The sequence below is a fragment of the Podarcis bocagei genome (assembly GCF_964188305.1).
Source record: "Podarcis bocagei genome assembly, chromosome: 3".
In the NCBI taxonomy this organism is placed as follows: domain Eukaryota; kingdom Metazoa; phylum Chordata; class Lepidosauria; order Squamata; family Lacertidae; genus Podarcis; species Podarcis bocagei.
Window position 1 is genome coordinate 73,366,367 of NC_138127.1, and position 22,222 is coordinate 73,388,588.

Here is a 22,222-nt window from a genome sequence, read left to right on the forward strand (position 1 = left end):
TGCTCTGGAGGATTGGAGGAACCACAAAACAGATTTATGGGTGCACCAAAAGAGAAAGAGAACATATTGCGTTGTGCAAGGAGAAATCTTTGCACTAACAGAATCTTTAGGCCATATTCAACCAAGTTGTGGTGCTAGTAGAAGCTTGCTCCTCAATCTACGCAATACCCATCTACCTTTCCAACTCTGCTCAGGAGGGTTGAAAGAACCCCCAGAATTTAGTGGTGAGGACAAGAAGAAGACTGTTCTGTCTAGTAAGCAGAAATGCTTGCGCTGATGGGATGATCATATTAGTGTGATGCTGTCTCCCCCTTAGCTTTCGTGCTAAGTCAAATACAATGGGGGGGGTCTGTCTCCATTTCCTGGACCACCACAGCTTCTTTCAGTAAACCCTTCTTTATTCCATCCTGGGTACTCCCTTAACAAACCTACCCTTCTCCCTTTATCTTCACTCTGTCTATACTGAAAACAATATGAGCAGGCACACTGGTGTATTTACATTTTGTAAAAATTAGCAATAAAGGGATACTCAGCAGTTCTTAGGGAATGTTAATTAAGCAAATGTGCAATGTTAATTTAGCTAATAAAGCATAACTATTTACTCTTATTTCTGGAATACTTCAGTAATGAAAGTCTGGCTAACCCATAGGTAAATATAGGTAAATATGGATATATAGTTCCTAGCTGAATAAAATATGGCTTGCTTGTCTGTTTATGTAAGATACATAGGTGGGCTTCACACAGTGTATAAAAGTATTAAAACAGTAATTATCCACTTTTTGCAGTAAATGAAGATGAAATTGTAGTTTCTGCTTCTTATCTCTGCCCTAAGTGCAAGCTGATTCATCAGAAGCTCTTCTAGTGGTAGCTGGAGCCACTTCTCCCCAACCACTGGCTTTGACACTTGAATAATAGTTTTTTTAAAACCCACATTTTAAACTATGGTTTCAGATCCTCATTAGCAAACAGACATTAAGCCACAGTACTCCCACCTTGGAAACTCTGGTTTGAAGAATGCATGACCAAAACTGATGCTTGAGAAAAAGGAGTGCATGAGCATAGTTCTCATTCCAAGCTTACTAATTAATCTAGGAACATTACATTCAAACCAGACAACTCAGATTCTCTCGATTACAATATGCATACCAAAAGCAATTTATTTTCTCCTGTGAGAAATGAACAATGTATTTAGTGCTTCAGTTGTATCGTTTTATGGAGTTCTGATTTGGGGCTTTTATTTCCTTCTCCCTCTCTCCCTGGAATGTCTAGTAAATGAAAACACATGGAGTGTTATTATTGTGTTGAAGGCTTCCTCACCCCTGAAAATGGCAGCCAATGAAGCATACCTTTAAATGGTTGAGAGTGTGTTTGATCTTCCGCATATCAGCTCCTAGCTCCAATGTGCTCTCAGGATCCATATCTTCCAAAAAACTTTTAATCTGTTCGTCTACCCTAAATTCAGGAGGAAATACGACCTTTCAGAAAATATACTTAATCTTCAGAAGATAAAAGCAAATAGGCATACCAGACTGAGAGCAAGCTTGTTTCCAATATACGGTACCACAACTGGTGTTTTCCAATATACAGTATCACAAACGGATATATTGTTTTAAAATAATGTTTAAAATAATGTTTTTGAATTTTTTAAAAAAGGTTTTGGCTACAGTAAGTTTTTTGTTTTGTTTTAAATGTCATCTCAACTAGCCCACTAATTTTTTGGGGGAGCAGACCTATTAAAATTCATGGACCTAACGTAGTCACTTTCATTAATTTCAAAGGGTTGACATCAAGTAAAAGATGGATGAGTATCACCCAATCACCAAAAACTGAACTACAACCCTCTGGAAGAATAGTGGGGGAAATCTCTTCATAACATTATTGTTTCAAATTTTGACTTGCTTCTGGAAACCAAGGATTAGCAAGTTACCACAGTCACTATATTTAGGGGAAACAATCCTGTATGCCACTACTGAGCCCCTTATTTTCAGAATAATTATTTCTTGAAAAATGAAGTGATTGCATTTAGCAACTATATATAGTTAGCAATATTGAAATTAATGCTTTAACACTTAAAAGAAAAAAAGAATCATTGTTGCACTCTGGCAACCCAATTGTGCCCAGAGAGGCCCCAGAGAAAAGGAAGCCCTCCACCCAGCCAGCTCTAGTGACTCTCAGGAATGGTATTTGTACATGACTTAATTGCACCAGAGCAGGAATGGGGATCTGTATTTGAATGTGTGTTTCATTGAAAGCAATGTGACTGTTGTCTCTCTCACCACACAGAATCATTTGCAGCTGGATGCAAATGTGAACGTGAATCTTCACTTCCATTCTGTTTCAACTTGTCATGCACAAACAGAATCCGAGAGCAAATCTTTCCCTTCCATACTGAGACACTGATATACACAGTACCACATGTCCTTCCCTATGCAGGGCTCTTTCATCCCATCAAAGAGAATAGGAGTCCTGGTATATGAAGGGCACAGTAGAAGTATCCAATCAAATGTGAATTTTGCAGCTTTTTTTAATGCACCAACATGCCTTACTTTGCTGTTGTTGTTGTTGCTGCTGTGTTTTTTTTTAAGAATGTCATTGACTTTTAAGGTGGAATCAGCACACATATTAAAAAACACTGTTAAAATGTTTTTTAAAAAATGTTTTGAAAAATATATTGAATTTCCCATAGCTCACTATCACCATCTAGTTTCACATTTGTATACTGCACTTTACAGTACACTTAAAATGACTTATTTGCAGCTGTATAGCTGAGTCCAAAGTTTATGTGTTCAGAACTGATGGAAATGTTTACCAACATGACAGGAAATTAAACTTTCCCTAGTGTGGGAAAGACCATGCCAGGCAAGGACCAAAATTAGGCTTTTGCACATGATTTAGAAGACATTAAGAATAGTAATTTAACGTTGAAACAGAATCATTTCCTCAGTTGTACACACTAAAGTACACCATTGGACGGTGATTAAAAAAACACTATCAGCCATAAATTAGCAATTGCTTACAAATAATGTCAACTCCAGAATATTATTAGGATTAAGAATAGCATACATGAACAACAAAGCATGACTAGGTTGTCTAGTATTCTGAATTCCATTTTAATCTTCTTATGCATTTGCAATGGATACCCCTGTCAAGAGATATTTAAAAATATGTAGAAATTTTCCCTCTAACCTGTAGCACTTCATGTACTATACTTCTGGGATAAATACTTCTGAACTAAAGCAGTCAAATAGCTTTTATTAGTGAAAAATCAAGCAGCAGGACATTGGACTCTGAGTGGTAGAAAATGAAGTGCTAAATTTGCAGACATTAACAATCTAATGACCCAACATGGATAAAATTCTAATTTTACAACATTAAAGCTTGAGATAATGAGGTGTTAGAAAGCAAAGCAATACTGAATGTTTAATTTTTTTAATTTAGAATTGTGTGCTAGAACTATATTCAACAATCCTTTATAACATTCCTTATTTTTATAGTGCATTGAAAACAAATAACAATTTTTTAAAACTATCAACTTAAGTGACATCCAACATTAAATTAGTAATTGCTTTCTAAAAGTGCAGGAAGGTTATGTTTAAAATTCCCAATAATATGTAGGATCACATGGCTATGAGACACAAGAGATGAGACCAGTGCACAGAGGAATTTTGGAAGCCCTCTCTTTGACCTTATTTGTAAACTATGGTTCATTTATAGCTGCTTTTGTCTTTTACAACAGACCCTGGAATATTATATCACGTGCAGAAGTGAAGATCACTTAAAGAACAATGAATCGCCTAGGATCAGCCATGGTCTTCAAACAAAAATACCTAAAACTGGAGTTAAATGGCAAGGGAGTGTAAAAGTACTGTATGTGATAATTCAAGTATATGTATGCAATAATCCTTCACAACAGGAATAATTTAGTGAGAGCACAACTGGCTTATCATTGCAGAATAAAGGGTAAAGGGACCCCTGACCATTAGGTCCAGTCGCGGGCGACTCTGGGGTTGTGGCGCTCATCTCGCTTTATTGGCTGAGGGAGCCTATGTACAGCTTCCGGGTCATGTGGCCAGCATGACTAAGCTGCTTCTGGCAAACCAGAGCAGCGCACGGAAACGCTGTTTACCTTCCCACTGGAGCGGTACCTATTTATCTACTTGCACTTCGTGCTTTCGAACTGCTAGGTTGGCAGGAGCTGGGACAGAGCAATGGGAGCTCACCCCGTGGCGGGGATTCGAACCGCTGACCTTCTGATCAACAAGCCCTAGGCTCTGTGGTTTAACCTGTATAAGTGACTTCTACAGTTGAGAAGTGAAATGTATGCAGAATGAACACAGTGAGCCTTCACAGCAGCACTGATTTGATTAACACCTTAGCATTCTACAAGGAAAACGACAATCAATGCAGCAAGAAGGACTAATGGGGAATATTGTTATAAGAGGGGACTGACAGATGTGTCCAAAATACAAAACTCTATTGATGGACCATATTTATGAAAAAGATGTTGTATTAATTTAAGCAAGTTATATTTCTAGGTCACCACTTCAATAAATTGCATCACTGAGTCTCTGGCCTTTAAAAGTTGTACAGATGCTAATCATTATGTGGTATAAACATTTTTTAAAAACAGAGGCCAATGGATGCTTTTTAGCCACATGAGATAATTGTATAATGCCCCAGGTCCTGATTTCCTCCCTCGCTGAGTCCCAAATTTTCAAGTAACAAAAGCTGCATATCCTTTTTCTTAATACATGTTTAAATTACTTCTAAGCAAATGCCTGCATATAAACCACTGTGTACTGAAGTGGGGGGAAATGATTGTTATTATTACTCCCATTAGCCCCAGCCAGCATGGCAAATGGAAGTCAACATTCAAATATTCTACAGCAAGACTGTTGGTACAGATAGCTGCTGGCACATAACTCTGATGCTTAAAAGCTTGCATTTGCTACCCTTATACTACTAAGCCAAGTTTAAGGTTCTTGTATTAACAACGCCCTAAACAGCTTGAATCCAGGATATTTTAAGTACCACTTGATAGTGGGAATCCATTGTTTGTCGTCTCCCACAGTTCAGATGCATGGCTTGCATCCTCCACCAGTGAGCACCCAATTCTGTGGAATTACATGTTGGCTGAGATCAGATACTGGTGCCTTAGTAAATATATGTTTTTCTAATTTCAGAAGGCATTTGAAGTGAGTGCTTCTAATCTTACAGTTAAAAGGTAAAGGTACCCCTGACAGGTCCAGACGTGGACGACTCTGGGGTTGCACACTTATCTCGCTCTATAGGCCAAGGGAGCCGGCATTTGTCCATAGACAGCTTCCAGGTCATGTGGCCAGCATGACTAAGCATAGCTTTCAACTTTCAGATTTGAAAATAAGGGACCAGAAGCCTCGAAAATAAGGGATCAGCAGCCTCACCTGTCTCGGGGACAGTCTACGGGATATCTAACAATCTGGGATAGCAGCGGGAAGCCGTGGGAAACGGCGCTGGAATAAGGGAATTTCCTACCAAAAAAGGGAAGGTTGACAGCTATGTGACTAAGCTGCTTCTGGTGAACCACAGCAGCGCACGGAAATGCTGTTTACCTTCCCGCCGGAGCGGTACCTATTTATCTACTTGCTCTTTTTGGCATGCTTTAGAACTGCTAGGTGGGCAGGAGCTGGGACTGAGCAATGGGAGTTCACCCCATCTCAGGGATTTGAATGCCAACCTTCTGATCGGCAAGCCCTAGGCTCTGTGGTTTAGACCACAGTGCCACCCGCGTCCCATAATCTTACAGTTAATTATAACTAATTTTATGATGTATGCTGCATTTCTATTGCACCCTGCTTAGAAACCATGGTATTAAGCAGTATATACATTATTTAAATGAATGACTGAATGAACGAACAAACAAAATGTATTGTAACATTTAGTGCAATAATAAATTGTTAAAGACTGGAAGGTATACAGGTGTCAATCTTAGTGATGAGGCTGAACATCCTATTTTCAGTCAACGACCAACAGATGCTGTTCATCTTTTCCTTAACATGTCCAAGAAAAACAATTTCATATAGTGTACAAACGATACAATTTCCATTCAAATAAAACCTTCTATGGAAGCACACAATGAAGCCAGGTTCAAAAGTTGGGGTTATATATATAGATATATATGAATGAAAAATGGTTCCACTATTTCATTACACATAGCAGGTCAGAATATACCTATACAATGAGCAACTACCAAAGAACAGAACCAGATAAAACTAATTGGTCATTATTCTGCAAGCCCTCTGCTGAATGTTCTACAAAAGAGATAGACCTTTGTAATGTGGCAGAAGCCAAGCAGATCTTTCTTGTGTTGCCATAACTGATGAGACCATGAGCGTTGAAGTATTCTTTTCCTGCAATTAGTTGGAGCTGGAATTAAAACTAAGGTTCCATTAAAATATAGTGATATATTAAGTAACACTCCCTTTCCCCTTCCTATCCTTTTAGAATTTCTATGTTCAGTGAAAGTTCCATTCAGCAAAGATCTCTGGCACTTCAAATAAATGTTACTGTATGCAAGTTCAGTTGTTTTATTGCTTCCTACTGATTCCAGCTGTGGAATTAGTGAATAATTTCTCCTTAAATAGACACTCTTGGAATTGCCGCATGTCAGCTATTTTCCCTATGTGGCGAGTGGAAGAATAATTCATTCATCTTTTAATTATTATGATCTAGAGTAGCAAACAGTATTATAAATCATGCTATCTTAAAAATAAAAGGAACAAAACAAGAGGAAAGCAGTAAGTAAACACTTACTCCCTATTACAGAAAAAAACCCACACATGACACAGGGTGTTTTCCAGAAAGGCCTTTCAAGGGAAAACTATTCTGTCACATCCCAGCTGCTATCAACATGAAGCAATAAATCTGGCTGAACCTGCAAAGAGGAAGTGTTCCATTTAAAGGTATGGGAGGGGTGCAGAAAAGCTTGGGATCGACAGTTTAGAAAGAACTGCATAGAATTATAGAAGTGTAGAGTTGGAAGGGATCATGAGGATCATCTAGTCCAAACCCCTGGAAAGCAGGAATCCGGATGACCTCTAGAAAACGAGTACCCAAAGGATGTCAATTCCATAGAAAAAGCAAGGTGTGGGAAATGTAGAGAAGGGCATATAATTTGTATCCCTACTGCAGCACTGGGATGGGTGGAGATACTTAAACCATAGGATAGCGATCAAAGAATTCATATAGGTATAAACAGGTTGTGAGAGTCCTTGAAATATCCTAACTGGAGACTATTTAGGACCTTATTGGTCAAAAAGCAACCCATGAATTGGGGTAGAAATGAACTGGTAAGCAGTGAATCATAGAACTATAGAGCTGGAAGGTACCCTGAGGGTCATCTAGTCTAACTCTCTGCAATAATCTAGCATAGTGGTTAGAGTGCTGGATCAGATCCAGGTTTAAATTCCCATTCAGGCATAAATATCACTGGGTGACTTGCTGCCAGTCATTCTCTCTCAGTCTTATCTCTCTCAGGGTAAAATCTAGAAGGGGAAAAATCCTATATGCTGTCTTGAGCTCCTTGCAGGAAAAAAGGGTAAGATGTAAATTTGATATATAAAAGAAAGATAATGTTTAAATCAGTCTGTTATGTACCCTCCTAATCATATTTTCAGATACCATATTACCTACTAGGTTTACAGTCCAATGCTTGAAGCAGATGCATTGGTGTATGAATTTGTAGGACTATTTCTATTCTGTTTGACAATATAAAAGTAGTAAGGTAAAGATATTAATAAACTAAAGTGCTAAGCCAGCACTTGTAATCTGTGCCTTAAAGTGTTCCAACTGGCATGGATTCTGGAAGCGTGGGTGCTATGGAACACAGCAGTTTTGATTTGAAATCCTGACTTTCTGGGCAAAGTTAAGTTGCTAGTGAGCTCATCTGGCGGAAGAACTTATACCAACATTGTCCAAACAAAAAAAGGCCTCTCCCTTTACTTCTGGCATGCTCCTCATAAAATATAAAAAGGAGAAAGATTCCATTTAAATCCAGCGTTAAAAACCCTATAATACAGAAGCCTCTAAGTATACAGTACTATCTCCTTTAGAGAGGATGCATGTTGCTATTTAATCTACTTTTTTTTTTCAAATGTGCGCAGATGCTGGCAACTATTACTAAACAAGAAAAAACCAGTTTAAATGAACATTTATAGATCAGTTTCATATTAAGAAAGCCTGACAACAGCATCCAATGGCAGTAATTCAAAATCTGAAAGTTGTTGTTTAAACTCAATACAATAGATTTTCAAAATAAACAGCAGTATTTTTGAAGTACACAAACTATATACCCAAGGTTGTAAGTATCTATATTTTCTTTAAACTTACTTTAAAGTAAATCCCATTGAAAAGTGGAACTTATTTACTAGGAATATGCACAAGACTTAGCTGCAAAACTGAATACACTTAGCAGTCTATGCCACTTAATTCAGCACGGTGCACATAATATAATAATCAAAGCAGAAACTGAAGGTTAGATTTTTCCAAAGAAGTTGCAACTTTATTTACAAGACTGCTTATTTATGTTTTGTGCGTGAATCAATTCACTAAAAACAATCTGAACATTTGGTTTTCATTTCATTGCAAATGTCATGAAAGAAAAAAATCAACAGCTGGACTTAGTTGAATGGACATTATCAGGGATAGGCAGGGTCTGAAGGGTGGGCAGAGGAGGTGGGGGTATGGGAGGATAATCTGGGGAAGGGGTCATTGATTTGTGGGGATCTGTACCACCCATGATGCAGGGAGAAGAGGAAGAGGCTGGGCAGTCAGAGACCGGGAGAAGAGGAGGCAGGGGAAGAGTTGCAGGAAGGCGCAGAGGTGGAAAACACAGTCCCAGTTACAGTCTCTACCGTCCCCTCCTCCAGGGACAAGGAAGGGCTTAAGGCAACAGGAGCAGCTGGAGATGCTGCGCAGGACAAGTCGCTGGTTGCTTGCACACACTATATCAGAAGAGGGGGTTAAAATGTGCTGAAAGAAGCATGATGTGCTGTTGCTCCAACTGTCTACCCAATAAGGCTCACTGGTGCCATCATTATATAGCTTTAGGTGCCAAGCAAAGACTTTCCTCTATAACCAGACTAAGCATTCAGCCTGCTAGGCAGAATGAACCCCACTCTCCTCCTCCTGCGTATTGTTCTGTGCGTTCTTCCAACTCCCTAATCATTTGCAGGGGGAGCATAGGAGGAGGGGGGGAGTCCCACTGCAGAAGTGGGAGTCCTTGCACAGGGCTTTCGCTGATAGGTCTCATTAGATCAACCCTGTCCTTTGTATCTCATTCTTTCTCAGGATGATATACACTGAGCTTATTCTATTCTATCTAGTCTTGTGCTGAGGGTTAGGCTTTGCAGTAGTGGCTGGCTTCATGTAAGGCCACCTAGCAACTTTCACTGTTGACAAGGAAATGAACACAGACCTCTTCAGTCTGACTCTCTGAGCCACTTACTATTCAAAACAAATTGTTCCCCTGGAAGCAATTATTGCTAGACCCATTATTGTTTTAAATATATGCCTCTGATGTTTAGTGTGCACACCTGAAGCGTGAATCCAGCAATGTTTGCACATGCAAGTACACTGGCTAATGTGGAAAACTGACTGAGTGCACATTCATGGATTTGTTTCTCTGTAAGATGTGATGTGATCCCTATGTATCCTTAATAAATAGGAACCATGCAAATTGCTATTACCCTGTATACAATGTATCAGTTCTACATTATGCAATAAACATTTCCTTTTCTTGTAAAATTATATAGTCATCTGAATCAATTCAACATTAAAAAGATGAAAATCTGTTGTATGTCATTTTGCTGTCACCAATTATAAGTAAGTAATTGAACAAACCAAAACTATAGCTCTGTGGCTTTTCTGTGGGTTCCAGGTAAGTGCTTCTGATTCAGCTTCTCCTATCTGCTTGATTTGTTCCTATTTTTACTGGCTGTCTTCCAAAGAGACTACCTGACCTCAACTCCTGCCTCATTCTTGCTGGTTTTCCAGATCAGCTTGTGCTTCCTTATTCAGAACTAAATTCCCAGCAACAGACTCAACTTGGCTCCTTGACCAGTAGACTGTTTGTACATGTCAGTCTCTAACAAGTTCCTGTTCTCCTGGATCATGTTCTGAGTATATTTAAATCTAAATTTAATTTAGCTCCTCAGTCTGAGACAAAAATGTGATACAGTTGCAATTTAGGCAAATGACGTTTACATGAATAACACCAGTGTATGCAGCACCAAGGAAATAATTCTGCTGCTCTATTTACCACAGGTTACACCTGCTAACATACCATGTCCAGCTTAGATCACCACATAATAAACAGGATAACAGTAAGTTAGAATAAGTCAGAGGAGACCAAGAATATAAAACTGGCATAGAAACTATGAACAATTGAGAAAGATAAGGGGCTTTCTCATACATCAGATTTAGATTGCCTTTGAACCTCTCTCACACGGTTTATGATAACATCTGTTGTTTGTACATCAGAGGAGAACCACTGCCAGTCAATGCCAAAAAAGTGAATCATTTGAACCCATGGTTCAAGGTAGCTTCCTATGTTCCTAGGAGGAATGAAATTTGCATTCGTAATGCAAATAAGCATTCTTGCCAATGTAGACTTTATATTCACATCACAAACTCAACTGAAACAACAGTTCCTTTATGACTCCTACATGATAATGCCCTAAGGGTACAAATACCTAAAAGGATGACGAAAAGGAATGAAGCATTAAGAAATTTTTCCTAACTGCTGGTCAATGGAAGAGATTGTCCAGAAACATTATGAAATCTTATTTCCTGGAGGTTTTAATAAAAGACAGTGTAGTGTTCATCGGCCCTGTGCAGATATAATGCTCTGAATTCCTTAACCATAATTCAGCAGTTAGGAGAAGGTTGTGGGATCACACACAGACAATGTGTTTTATCCTGATATTTCTTCAGAGGGATCTGGAATCTGATATAAGTATATCAAGGCCAACCATGTTTCCCTCAGTCCCAAATGGGTAATGTATAACATGGTCTCTTTGAATCCACTTGTGTGGTGGCTGGTATCTGAAGTGCTGGAACACATACTGAATGATCCAGATGACTTTAAGCGCATGAAACAAATTTGCCTGAAACTTTTATACTCCTATTTTTATATATAGATGCAAATTTAGACTGCTTTTCAGAGGGGAGAAAACAAAGAATGGCTCTTGCGTGTATGGCATGCTAACAGGATTTTCTGGACCCAGTGCACTGTAAGTGGATTGAGTCCTCCACTCCACCCCCCAGTCAGTTGGCAAGAACTGCATCATATGTATGGATTGCAACTGAAGCAAGTCCTGTACTACATGACACTCCTCCCCCCCCACCTCTCTCCCCACCACCCCTTCACCACCCTTATCCAGCTGTTCTAGCTTAGGCAGTGGTTCTGGCCAGCAACAAGGTTCTAGTGGTGTATGTGTGCTAAGCACAGAGTCCAGAGACACCATATAACCTTATGCTAGTATCAGTTAAGAATCCAGGAAGCAAAGTCAGATCAAGAAAAGTCAAGTGCCATCAAGGTATGGTCAGACAAAGCAGAGAGTAGGTTCCAATAAGTGAGATCAAGCAAAGCAGAGGTTATGATCTAAAGGAAAACAAGCAAGGTGGGTAGCACTCTGGATAGCTCCAAAGAGTGCCTAGGCTGGAAGTCATACAAAGTAGACTTGAATACTGCTCCAACAACCAGCAAACCCACACTGAGTCTCAAATAGGACTACAGCTTCCTCTGAGGAGCTAATCCCACCCATGATTAGTGAAGTGCCTTATTCTTAAATGGCCCAGCCTATTGTAGAAGCTACTGACTCCAGCAGTTTGATGGAGGCTGGGCTTCCACCATGATTTCTGAGCTGGAGTCCTCAGAGTCTGAAGAAGGCAATATGACCTCTTCAGGCTGGAGAGGTATTGGTATCAAGGGGCCTTTTGGTGCTGACACCTCTGAGGAAGCAATGACAGCAAAGACTGGTTCAGGGGGCAAATCTTCCTCCTAGTCCAAGTTGTCCTCTGAATCCCCAGCAACTTCCCTCAGAGATAGGGACTCAGAGCCCTGGGTCATGATATCAGCCATTATCTGGGCAAATTAAGATGAGGGGTGGTGGCTGTGGGTCTCATTGACACTATGCTTTGCAATGTGCTCAGCCACCCTTTAAGCACAGAGTTGTTTTAAAAAGTTATGTTTTAAAAAGAGGGGAGGGACAGGAGATCCAGGACCCTAACAAAAGCCCTCCTGATTCCCCTATGAGGACTAAGTCAGCTGTTCGCTTGCTTAAGAAAAGCTTTGTAGATCTTGGATCTACAGTTTTAGGTCTACTAATTCACGTGTTTCACAAACACAGCCAAGCACATTCTGCTTATATAAAGTAGAACCACAATACTAAACATCTGGGCATAGCATAATTTATACATTCAAGCTGACTTTGGGCCACAAGAAATTAGCTCTGTAGCACTTCTCAACACAAAGAGCATTTCTTGAACAATTGTTAAGATTTGAGCATTACAATACTAAATTACTCCTAAACCCCAACAGGAATCTCACGCCACCACCCACGGAAGAACTAAATTGCAGGAATTCACAGTTACAATTATTCACCCCTTTCCTTCCTCCTCGCAGAGAAAGGAGTACAGCTGTGTACCTTGCAAGATCATCCTTATCTCATCCCCTTTGCTTGCTCCTCTTCCCACCAGTCCAAGAGATGTGCATGCTGGGCATCCACTAGTTCTCCTTCCCCTGGCAACTAGATATCAAACCTGCAACCACCCAGAATTCCAGATGTGTGCCATGGAGGCTCTCAGGTGAGTTTACTTTAGGGTTCCCCCTAACGATTCGCCATAAGCAGCACAGCATCCCCAATCTTCACATTCCCATAACTGCTTTCCATGACAAGCAATCTAATCTGCACTTTCTGTTGTTTATAAACCTAATTTGAAATATATTACTTGGAAATTAGGTCTATGGAAATCTGTGGCATATATTAGCATTTAAAATCAATGTGCTAAGAATTGAACTGATTCTTATTATTCCGCTTACTAAAACATTTCAAAGTAAGAGGAGAAAAAAGAAGCAAGACCAAAATATTACTGTTGTAGCTCTTCCTCTGTCAGTTCTTCTTGCCTTTGTTCCCCAGTCACCATGGCCAGTTCATTTCTTAGGTCCTGAACTTCCTTCTTTAGTCGTGCTATTATCTGCAACAATGAAACAGGTGCCACTTATTGGCTGAATTTAAAGTTATGATTAAGAACTTTGTTGGGAATCCTCTCTCATCTTGTATAATTTTTCATGCTTTTATTTTGTCAAACATGAAGTGGATGACAGACTGAACCTTTCAAAACCGCACTGATTTCTTAAATTAATTTGAATTCCTGAAAAATGCTAGGTATAAATAACAACCAAAATTCCTTACCAGTCTGGGGTCAATTTCTTCATTTAGAATGGCTTCATTCTTAATAAGGGCAACTCGCTGAGCAAATCTACAAGTCGATATTGATTCCTAAATGTAAAAAAAATCTTCTTAACATGCAATTATGGACAAGTAAGTGTGCTATATAATTAATAAACTAAATCAGCAATCTTTAAAACCAGGCTTCCTCAAACTCGGCCCTCCAGATGTTTTTGGCCTTCAATTCCCTTGATCCCTAGCTAGCAGGACCAGTCATCAGGGATGATGGGAACTGTAGTCTCAAAACATCTGGAGAGCTGAGTTTGAGGACGCCTGTTTAAAACAGACAACAGTCTTCAAATTCAATGTTCACAGAATAGCAGCAAAATAAACACTTGAAGTTCTCCAGTCTCTGAAATCCAAACTGAAGATGGAACTAAATAGTGTCAAACAGATTTGGCAAAATGCAGCAGAAGAAACCAATACAAGTGATTTTCAGCATCTGCGTCTGCACAGACGCGATTTCCGGTGCCGCGGAAGTGAGTCCCCGCGCCACACTGCGCCAGTTTAGCGCAGTGCGTGGGGACTCGCCAAGCAGGCAGCTTGGTTCGGGGGTGGCTTGTGGGCCGGTTAAATGACCCCCGTGGGCTGCTTGTGGCCCATGGGCCTTAGGTTGCATACCCCTGCCCTAAGTCATTGTATGGCTTAGTGTTGCATGAGAACCAGCTTAATATAGGGTTCAAAATATAGGGTTTACCAACTACTCTGGCAGTGTCACATCACTTCGCCAACTAGGGTTTAGGGTAGAATTAAATCTGTCAGCTTATAAAACATATCTGAATGAAATTAAATGGATAAATTTAAAATACTAACTCTTGGACAGTAAATTATAATAAAAACTGAGAGGACATACATCTATGTTCCTTTTGTCTATTGAGAGTGTCGCAATCATTGTGGTCATACAGTTCCCTCCTAGGCTGTCTCTTAGCACCGAGGTCATCATAGAATTCCTGTAGGGAATATGAGACCTATTCTTCTCCGACAGAGCAATGATTACCTGCAATAAGAACAGAAATGGAAACTCTTAGAACTCTGGTTTTGCTCTTGAATATTTGGACAAGTCACTCTAATACTGGAAACGCTTGCTTACATTAAAACTGAGAATTTTACCGACTATAACAGTGGCATACATTAGCAAATGTCAGACACTTTGGCTCATCAAGACTCACTCCAGTAGTGGATCAGCATAGACACTATTACAGTGGTACCATCTGTGACACTATTAATTTATTAGTTTTTCCCCCCCTGCATTTTGACACCAAAGGAGCAGCCCAGGCCTACAGATCACTTAAACAATAGCATTAGTATACCAGCCAAAGAAAAACCTTGAACTTTCCTGCAGTGGCTCTTTGTAAAGTCACAGAAATGGCACAGGATCGACAAGGAGTTGCCAGTGTGGTGCCTTCCATATGTTGCTGGCTTTCTAGTCCAATAATTCCTGGCCATTGGTCACACTTGCTGGGGCTAATGGAAGATGAAGTCCAACAATATCTGGGGGGCATCATACTGGCTATCCCTTGGCTAGATCACGGAACTGCTAGAGCTTTGTTGTTGTTTTTTTATAAAATATTTATTAAAGGTTTTAAACAATTTAAACAATACAGCAAACTTCCCATTTACAATCCAAAAAGAAAAAAAGAAAAACACCATGAGCCAAAGAAAGACAAAAAAGGCATACAAAGCATACAGAAAAAAACAATCAAAAAAGACATAAAAACATAAAAAAGAAAATGATTCAGTTTCTAAAATATTATTTCAATAACCCTCTTTCATGACTCCCTCACATCTCCCTTTTCTGTGTTCCTGTTTATAAAATCATGTTCAGCAATACTTCACCTTCTCTCAAAATTTGTTTTAAATTGTACATTTCAGCTATTATGTCTCCAGTTTTACCCTTTGTTATCAAGTGTTTAAATATTTAAGCTTGACATGATATTATTATTATTTCAAATTTCATCTTTGTTCTTATAATTCAGTTCTTTTCATACTCCTTTCCGCTAGATTGCTAATGCCACGTTGTCTTTATATCCTGCATCATTCTAGCATTCATACAATTTACAATACTTTTGCAAATAGTCCTTAAATTTCTTCCAGTCCTCTTCCACTGTCTCTTCTCCCAGGTCTCGGATTCTGCCAGTCATCTCTGCCAATTCCATGTAGTCTATCAGTTGCATCCGCCATTCTTCCAGAGTGGGCAAATCTTGGGTCTTCCAATACTTTGCGATGAGTATTCTTGCTGCTGTTGTCGCATACATAAAAAAAGTTCGGTCCTTCTTTGACACCATTTGGCCGACAATGCCCAAGAGGAAGGCCTCTGGTTTCTTATGGAAGGTATATTTGAATACCTTTTTTAGCTCATTATAGATCATTTCCCAGAAAGCCTTAACCTTTGGGCACGTCCACCAAAGATGAAAGAACGTTCCTTCAGTTTCTTTACATTTCCAACACTTATTGTCTGGCAAATGGTATATTTTTGCAAGCTTGACTGGGGTCATGTACCACCTATATATCATTTTCATAATATTTTCTTTCAAGGCATTACATGCCGTGAACTTCACACCGGTGGTCCATAACCGCGGAACTGCTAGAGCTTTGAAGCATTGCCCATTTCTTCCTTGCTTCGGCCAACATTTTTTGTTTCAATTGCCTCAGTGAATGAGCGGGATGAGTTCCCTCTGAATGGTGCATGAACCGATTTCTGATTTTATTTTTTTCCTTTGTAGCCTCTGTGTAGTCCTACAGAAAGGACATGGTGCTGTTACCCAACAGTAGAATCTCCAGGACTGGGAAATACTTTGCACTACTGCCTTGCTCATATCAGATCCTTTCCCCCACAACATGCACTGCATAATGTTTGACAAAGGTTAGTAGAGAGGACTACATAGAAACTGGCGGACATCTGGCATTAAGACCCTTTTATCTAATGCTACTGAAGATGCTTGAGCACATGGCATTGTAGAAAACACTTGGATTTGCAAATGACATTGTCACCTCATTGCTGGATAACAGAAACAGAATGTAGTTATGATCCACCAAGAAACTGTCCAAGAAAAAGCAGGGAGTCCCTTGTTTTCCACTGCAAAGCAGTATTTAAGTAAGAGGTGTATTGTAAATCAAAATTAAGAGCACTTTTAATATTCAATAAGCACAAAATATGCTGTTTCAAGTTTACACTTAGTGATTTCAAAGTTCAGTTTTAAGCAGGTTATAGCATCAATCTTCAAGTCACTGTTAAGTGCCAAATCTTAACTCATCAATCAAAGGAGGTACTTAAAATGCGCTATAAACTGCAACCATCAACATCAGTTTTTTATCTGGTTTGATCTTCAGTTTCTTTGCCTTCACCTCGGTCCATCACACACTCCAGACACTACACTTATGTTGCAGCTGTCTAAAAATGAGATATGCTGGTAGAATCATTAGGCTTGGGGATGTTTATTCAACATGTGGTTAGTCCAAAAGCAACAATTTGGCTACAGAAGGCAAAGTAAACTTTTTGCAAAGATTTCTCAGTTATAGTTATAGTAAATCTAAATGTTCTACTTTAAATTCCCATATGCCGAAGTGGGGAAAGGTGTTAGGCACACAGTTAAACAAAGCACATTGTCCAATTCTTTCAGTTCTGACAACTTTTCTCCTTGAATGTCTGACATATACTCTGTGGCTTACAAATATGTTAAAGAAACTTTCAGGGAGAGAACACTGTGTTTATGAGCACTCCAAAATCAACAAAAGCCTTCCATTGCTATTAGTATTCACAGGGCTATGAAACAATACTCCATAGTGAAATCTGTAAAAAAACAAAAAAACTGTAGTCTGGCAGGTGTGATGCTTTTCTCTTTTAGCAGAACACTAGGGCTAATGGATAATGTTTTTGAAATTATTTTAATACAGTAGCAATAAAGTCACAGTAGTAATAATTTATCCACAGGTTATTAATACAACACTCATGTGCTTCTAGGTAGAGATCCTAGAGTTGAAGACCAAAGAAAAAGTGTAGAGTATCATAATGGGGAAGGATTAGTACAGTGGTACCTTGGTTTACAAACTTAATCCGTTCTGGAAGTCTGTTCTTAAACCAAGGCATTCTTAAACCAAGGCATGCTTTCCCATAGCAGTGGGAGACTCAATTGACAAATGGAACACACTCAACATGTTCTGCTTCCAAGGCAAAGTTCACAAACCAAAACACCTACTTCCGGGTTTGCAGTGTTCTTAATCCAAGTTGTTCATAAACTAAGCTGTTCTTAAACCAAGGTACCACTGTAGTAAACACGTGAAATCCTAAGGCAGAAAAGTGTATATATTGGTTGTATAATTCAATAGCTGGGATAAAATCCATGATGGCTTTGTTAGGCTTTCCATGAAATACACCTGCCTTTCTTTGGTCACGGAACACAAAACATTACTACATACTGCATTTCAACAGCTGCCATTGAAATTGTGTTTAAGAAGGAAGTTCTATTAAAAGGTACAGTGCAGTAAAATGGCATAAGGAAAATTACGTTCTCCATGCTATTACCTCAAATAAACTACGCTGGGAAACATTATACTCCTTCTCTGAATCAAATGATTAGCCATAATGCCAAGTGAAATGGAACATGAACATTCTAAAAGCAAACTACTACAACAAACTAATAGCAAAATGAAGAACTGACGTCAACCATACCTGTTCCAAGTAATGTAATGACAGATTGATATATTTGGCTTCTGTCAGCAACTGGCCTCCAACTCCAGTCTTTGCAACACGCTCTGAACCAGCCAGATCCACTAAATGTAGTTTGGAGCGTCGAATGGTTGCAGAACCGGGCTCTTTGCTTGAGATGTGAATGGTGAAAATACAATGTGAACGAGTGGAGGCTTGATTCATTGGAGTCTGTGAGACAAAGAATTTAATAAAACTCAGCTGCAGCCAACTGAAATGCTTACAAAGTAAGGGGGAGAGATATCTCCTGACCATATATAAAATATAAATGTGACTAAGTTAAAAACACAGGTCAAGAAGACGCATTCAAACACATTATGAACACAGAAATCTGTTGGATCAGACCCTAGTTCCCTCAAGTCTAGCTTTCCCACAGTGACTAGCTAGAGGTTCCCAAGAGACAAGATGGGCATGAATGCAATAACTCCCCCCAATGCTCTCATCCCCAGCACCTAGAATTCAGTCCATACTGTCTTTGTATATGGTGGTGAGGAGTCTGTTTATCTATCATGTTTAATACCTCTCTCTTGATAAAACCTGTCTTTCATGAATTTGCCTAATTCCCTTCTAAAACTGTATATGCTAGCAGGCATAGATTCAGTCTAAGTCCCACTCCCTTCTGTTAATGCTTACTTTAGCCCACAAAAAAATGTCTCTGCAGCACTTCTCAGAACTCCCTTCTGTTCTGCCCTCCCCTCCATAATGCCCCTTCTTCAGGACTTAGAGCAGTTTAAAATGCCCAGGGTTAGCTCAGCCAGCTGGGTCACACCGGGACAGAATGGGGAAGATATGACAGCATAGCCTGACTGAACCAGGAACCAAGAGTGGAGGAAGGGGGATGTGGTGGGGGCGGTCCACCCCGGGTGTCACCACTGAGGGGGGGTGACAAAATGCCTGACAGCACTCACTGCGGGGCCTGCAGCGCGCCTGAGCCATGCGTCTCTCCTGGGAGTCATGTGGTAGCTTGGGCACCTGCAGGCTCCTCACTGCGCCAAACAGTCCATCCGCCACCTCCCCCTCAGCTGTAGGGCGGCTGAGTGGGAGGAGGCAGGCAGACTCCTCGGAGGACCCACGGAGCGCCCTGCCCTGTGGGAGGCTGGCTCCGTCCCTGGGAGCAGGGCATGCGCACCGCCCCAGGCACCCAATCGGCTTGCTCCACCACTGCCAGGAACTTCTTGACTCAGGCAGAGATCCACTGGATCCTTACCCCACTCATCCCAGCAGATCTTGCTACATGGGAAATTTGCTTGTCTTCAGCCTCGTACAGTTTTGACACAATCTCATTGTCGGTGCATGAAATGTGCAAATAAATGCAATCATGCAGATATTATTTATTTAATTAATTAATTTATATGCCACCCTTCTTCCGAAGATCACAAGGTGGTTTACGGTATTAAAAAATGAAGACTCAAAATACATACCAAGAACAACAAGAAAACCAATAACCCTCTCCCACAAACACATTTAAAAGGCCAGAGATAGTTTAATCAGCCAAAGGCCTGGTTACAAACGGACACTTTTGCCTGGCGCCTGGTAAGCTATGGTGTTATAGATGTCTCAAACTTATACTGGCCAGTGGTAAATGAGTACTGCATACATTTCATGAGTGAAGTATTCTGGCTTACAGAATTTTTATTCCTAGTAGAATTACTTATGTCAGAAAGACTAGAACTCAGCTTCCTAAAATGCCTAGGCCACAAGTAGTTTTTCCCATCACCACACCCTTTCTACTATATGCCATAGAAATCACTGTAAGAAAGCAAGTTGGTTTTTTAAAAATTAACAATCCTTAAATTATATTAACAAGATTTAACTTGATGCTTTGCCTTATCATTTACTGTCTATTCCATGAGGCAGTTCCAGTAGACAGATTTCATCAAAGGAGAAAATTCCAAAATCGTATGTAAGCCAATAACATCATAAACTATTAATCAGATGCAATGATGGAACATTAACGTAACTGTAATGTATTGGTAGTTCTACACCTTTGGCTTTTTTTGCTAAAGCACACACATCGATAACTTGGCACAAAGTAACAGAAAGAGAAAATCATTTATCAAAATCGCCACTAAAGCAAGATTACTGTCCCATGTGTGCATCTTTGTTATGAAGCTCCACTGCATATCCACTAGGCAACTATTCAGACAACTTGAAATTAAAAAGAAAGACAATATTTAATAAGGAGTTAAGAGTCCACTACAAAGATTTTGCTGGTGATTTCAGAACTCTTTTGGTCTTGTTAAAAACATCCCAGACATATGTGTCTGAAGTCATGAAGATGAAAGGGGATTACAGAATGGGTCAATTTCAGAACAGATGGTTTCTATTGCAAATCTATATCTAGAAAAAATATATGGATTCCAGTGACTTGCAAATAACTTTTTCTATAACGGGATTCCATGACATCATAAGCTACAATGCTCCAATAGTTCTTGGCATCATGAGAGGAGCACAAAGGGCACATTTTTTTCAATTCAAACAGTTCCTGTGACAAACCCAGAGATTATTATGGCTGTTTTAAGTTTCTGCTTGGCTACAATTGTACTGTACTCCCTTCCCCCAAGTTGAGAGAGCAGCAGCAACTGCATAGCTCTCAGCTATTACATGGCAAAATAGGCTCATCTCTATCACATGCCATCTCAAAATACCCAATGCAGTTCATGCTAGGTCAACCCTTGTTGTTCACTAGTGGTATTTTAATGTCTGGATATAATAAGGTGCATCGGTTTGAACAATATTCAATACGTCAGATTTTGGTTAGAAAACTGCTGAACAGCTATTTCACATTTTTATTCCCTTATATTTCTAGTATTGTGGTATTGTGAAATTGTGCAGCTTTGCCAAAATTAAAACAAAGATAGATACCAAATTCAAACATTTATGACGGCAGCTAATAAATTTCAGTAATGACACATTTACCACTGTGGTCACATGAAAGATTACCATCCACAGCTTTGTGAATCACCAGCAACGTAAAATCTTGAGGAATTGGTTGGCTTACTGCTCATGTTATTAAAACCATTTGGAGAAACATGGGTCACGTGAACTGAAGAGGCAAATTATTTGCAACATAGCAGATTTCTGCTAATGCAATGGAACTTTCCCCTCCTCTCCTCCTTTCCTGCAGCTCCCCAAAATCTGCTTTGGAGTGTTCTCCAGAAAAGATTCCAGGGTGAGAACAGTAAGACAAAGTCCCACTTTGCATGGAAGTCTGCTTGTACACTGAAATAATCAGATATCACTCACCATCAAATTTAATACACAAAGTTCAAATTATCCCTGCACATCTTAGAAAATACTTGCATGGGCATTTTAAATTTTTTTTTTTTAGATGAATGGGTGCACTGATTCCATCCTTTCCTTATCAACATATCACAGCATGTTCCAAACTCAATCTAATCTAGCTCCATATTCATGGGATTACACAAACGTTTTGGTTTTCTGTGGTCTAGCCCCAGCAATGCCACTTAGTATGATGCCTTCTTTATATATGAACCAAGTAGGATATACTGTACATGTAAAAATCATTCAAAAAATTCAAGCCGATTCTGTCTTATTCTGGCAGCAACAATAAACTGTCAGCATTTTACTAGTGAAAAATAGCAATTAATGAGATTTGTGAGAAGAAAAAGTCTCTTGACAATTTGGAATGGATGCAGAAAATGGATTATAAACCATCCTCCCCACCCCCCAAACAAAATTCCAGTTTGTCTCTAAGGAAGTCTCTTCTTTATTTTCAACTCAAAATGCTTCAAAACTCTAGAATGGTCCTTTAAAATGTGCAAGATTTAGAAGAATAAACTAACAGATAATGATAATAATAGGAACTAAAAGAGAGGTAACGCCAATATGAAGGTCAGGAATAAGTGTCCATGGTCATCTTCAGATATTTAAAATCCTTACTTTTGATTGAAACATATGTGAACGCTGCCAAAACTCTTTGCTCTAGGCACTCCCAAACACAACTGATAGACAAAATACTGCACGTGCACTGCATCCCAAATTGATACAATAGTAGAGCAGAGCA

General features: G+C 39.5%; 1 protein-coding gene across 8 annotated transcripts in view; it reads right to left on the minus strand.

The window, feature by feature from the left end:
- Positions 1–22,222, minus strand: part of KIF6 (kinesin family member 6) — a 156,325-nt gene that overhangs the window by 105,665 nt on the left and 28,438 nt on the right. For all 8 annotated transcript variants that reach the window (XR_014005924.1, XR_014005925.1, XR_014005926.1 and 5 more), the window contains exons 7-11: positions 18,160–18,366; positions 14,344–14,487; positions 13,455–13,541; positions 13,133–13,236; positions 1,347–1,452 (exon numbers count right to left, since the gene is read on the minus strand). Coding sequence is in view for 1 of the 8 variants with exons in the window: in XM_081186405.1 (XP_081042531.1) it covers positions 1,347–1,452; positions 13,133–13,236; positions 13,455–13,541; positions 14,344–14,487; positions 18,160–18,366 (648 nt within the window). In the remaining 7 variants the exon portion in view is untranslated. The remainder of the gene's footprint in view (positions 1–1,346; positions 1,453–13,132; positions 13,237–13,454; positions 13,542–14,343; positions 14,488–18,159; positions 18,367–22,222) is intronic.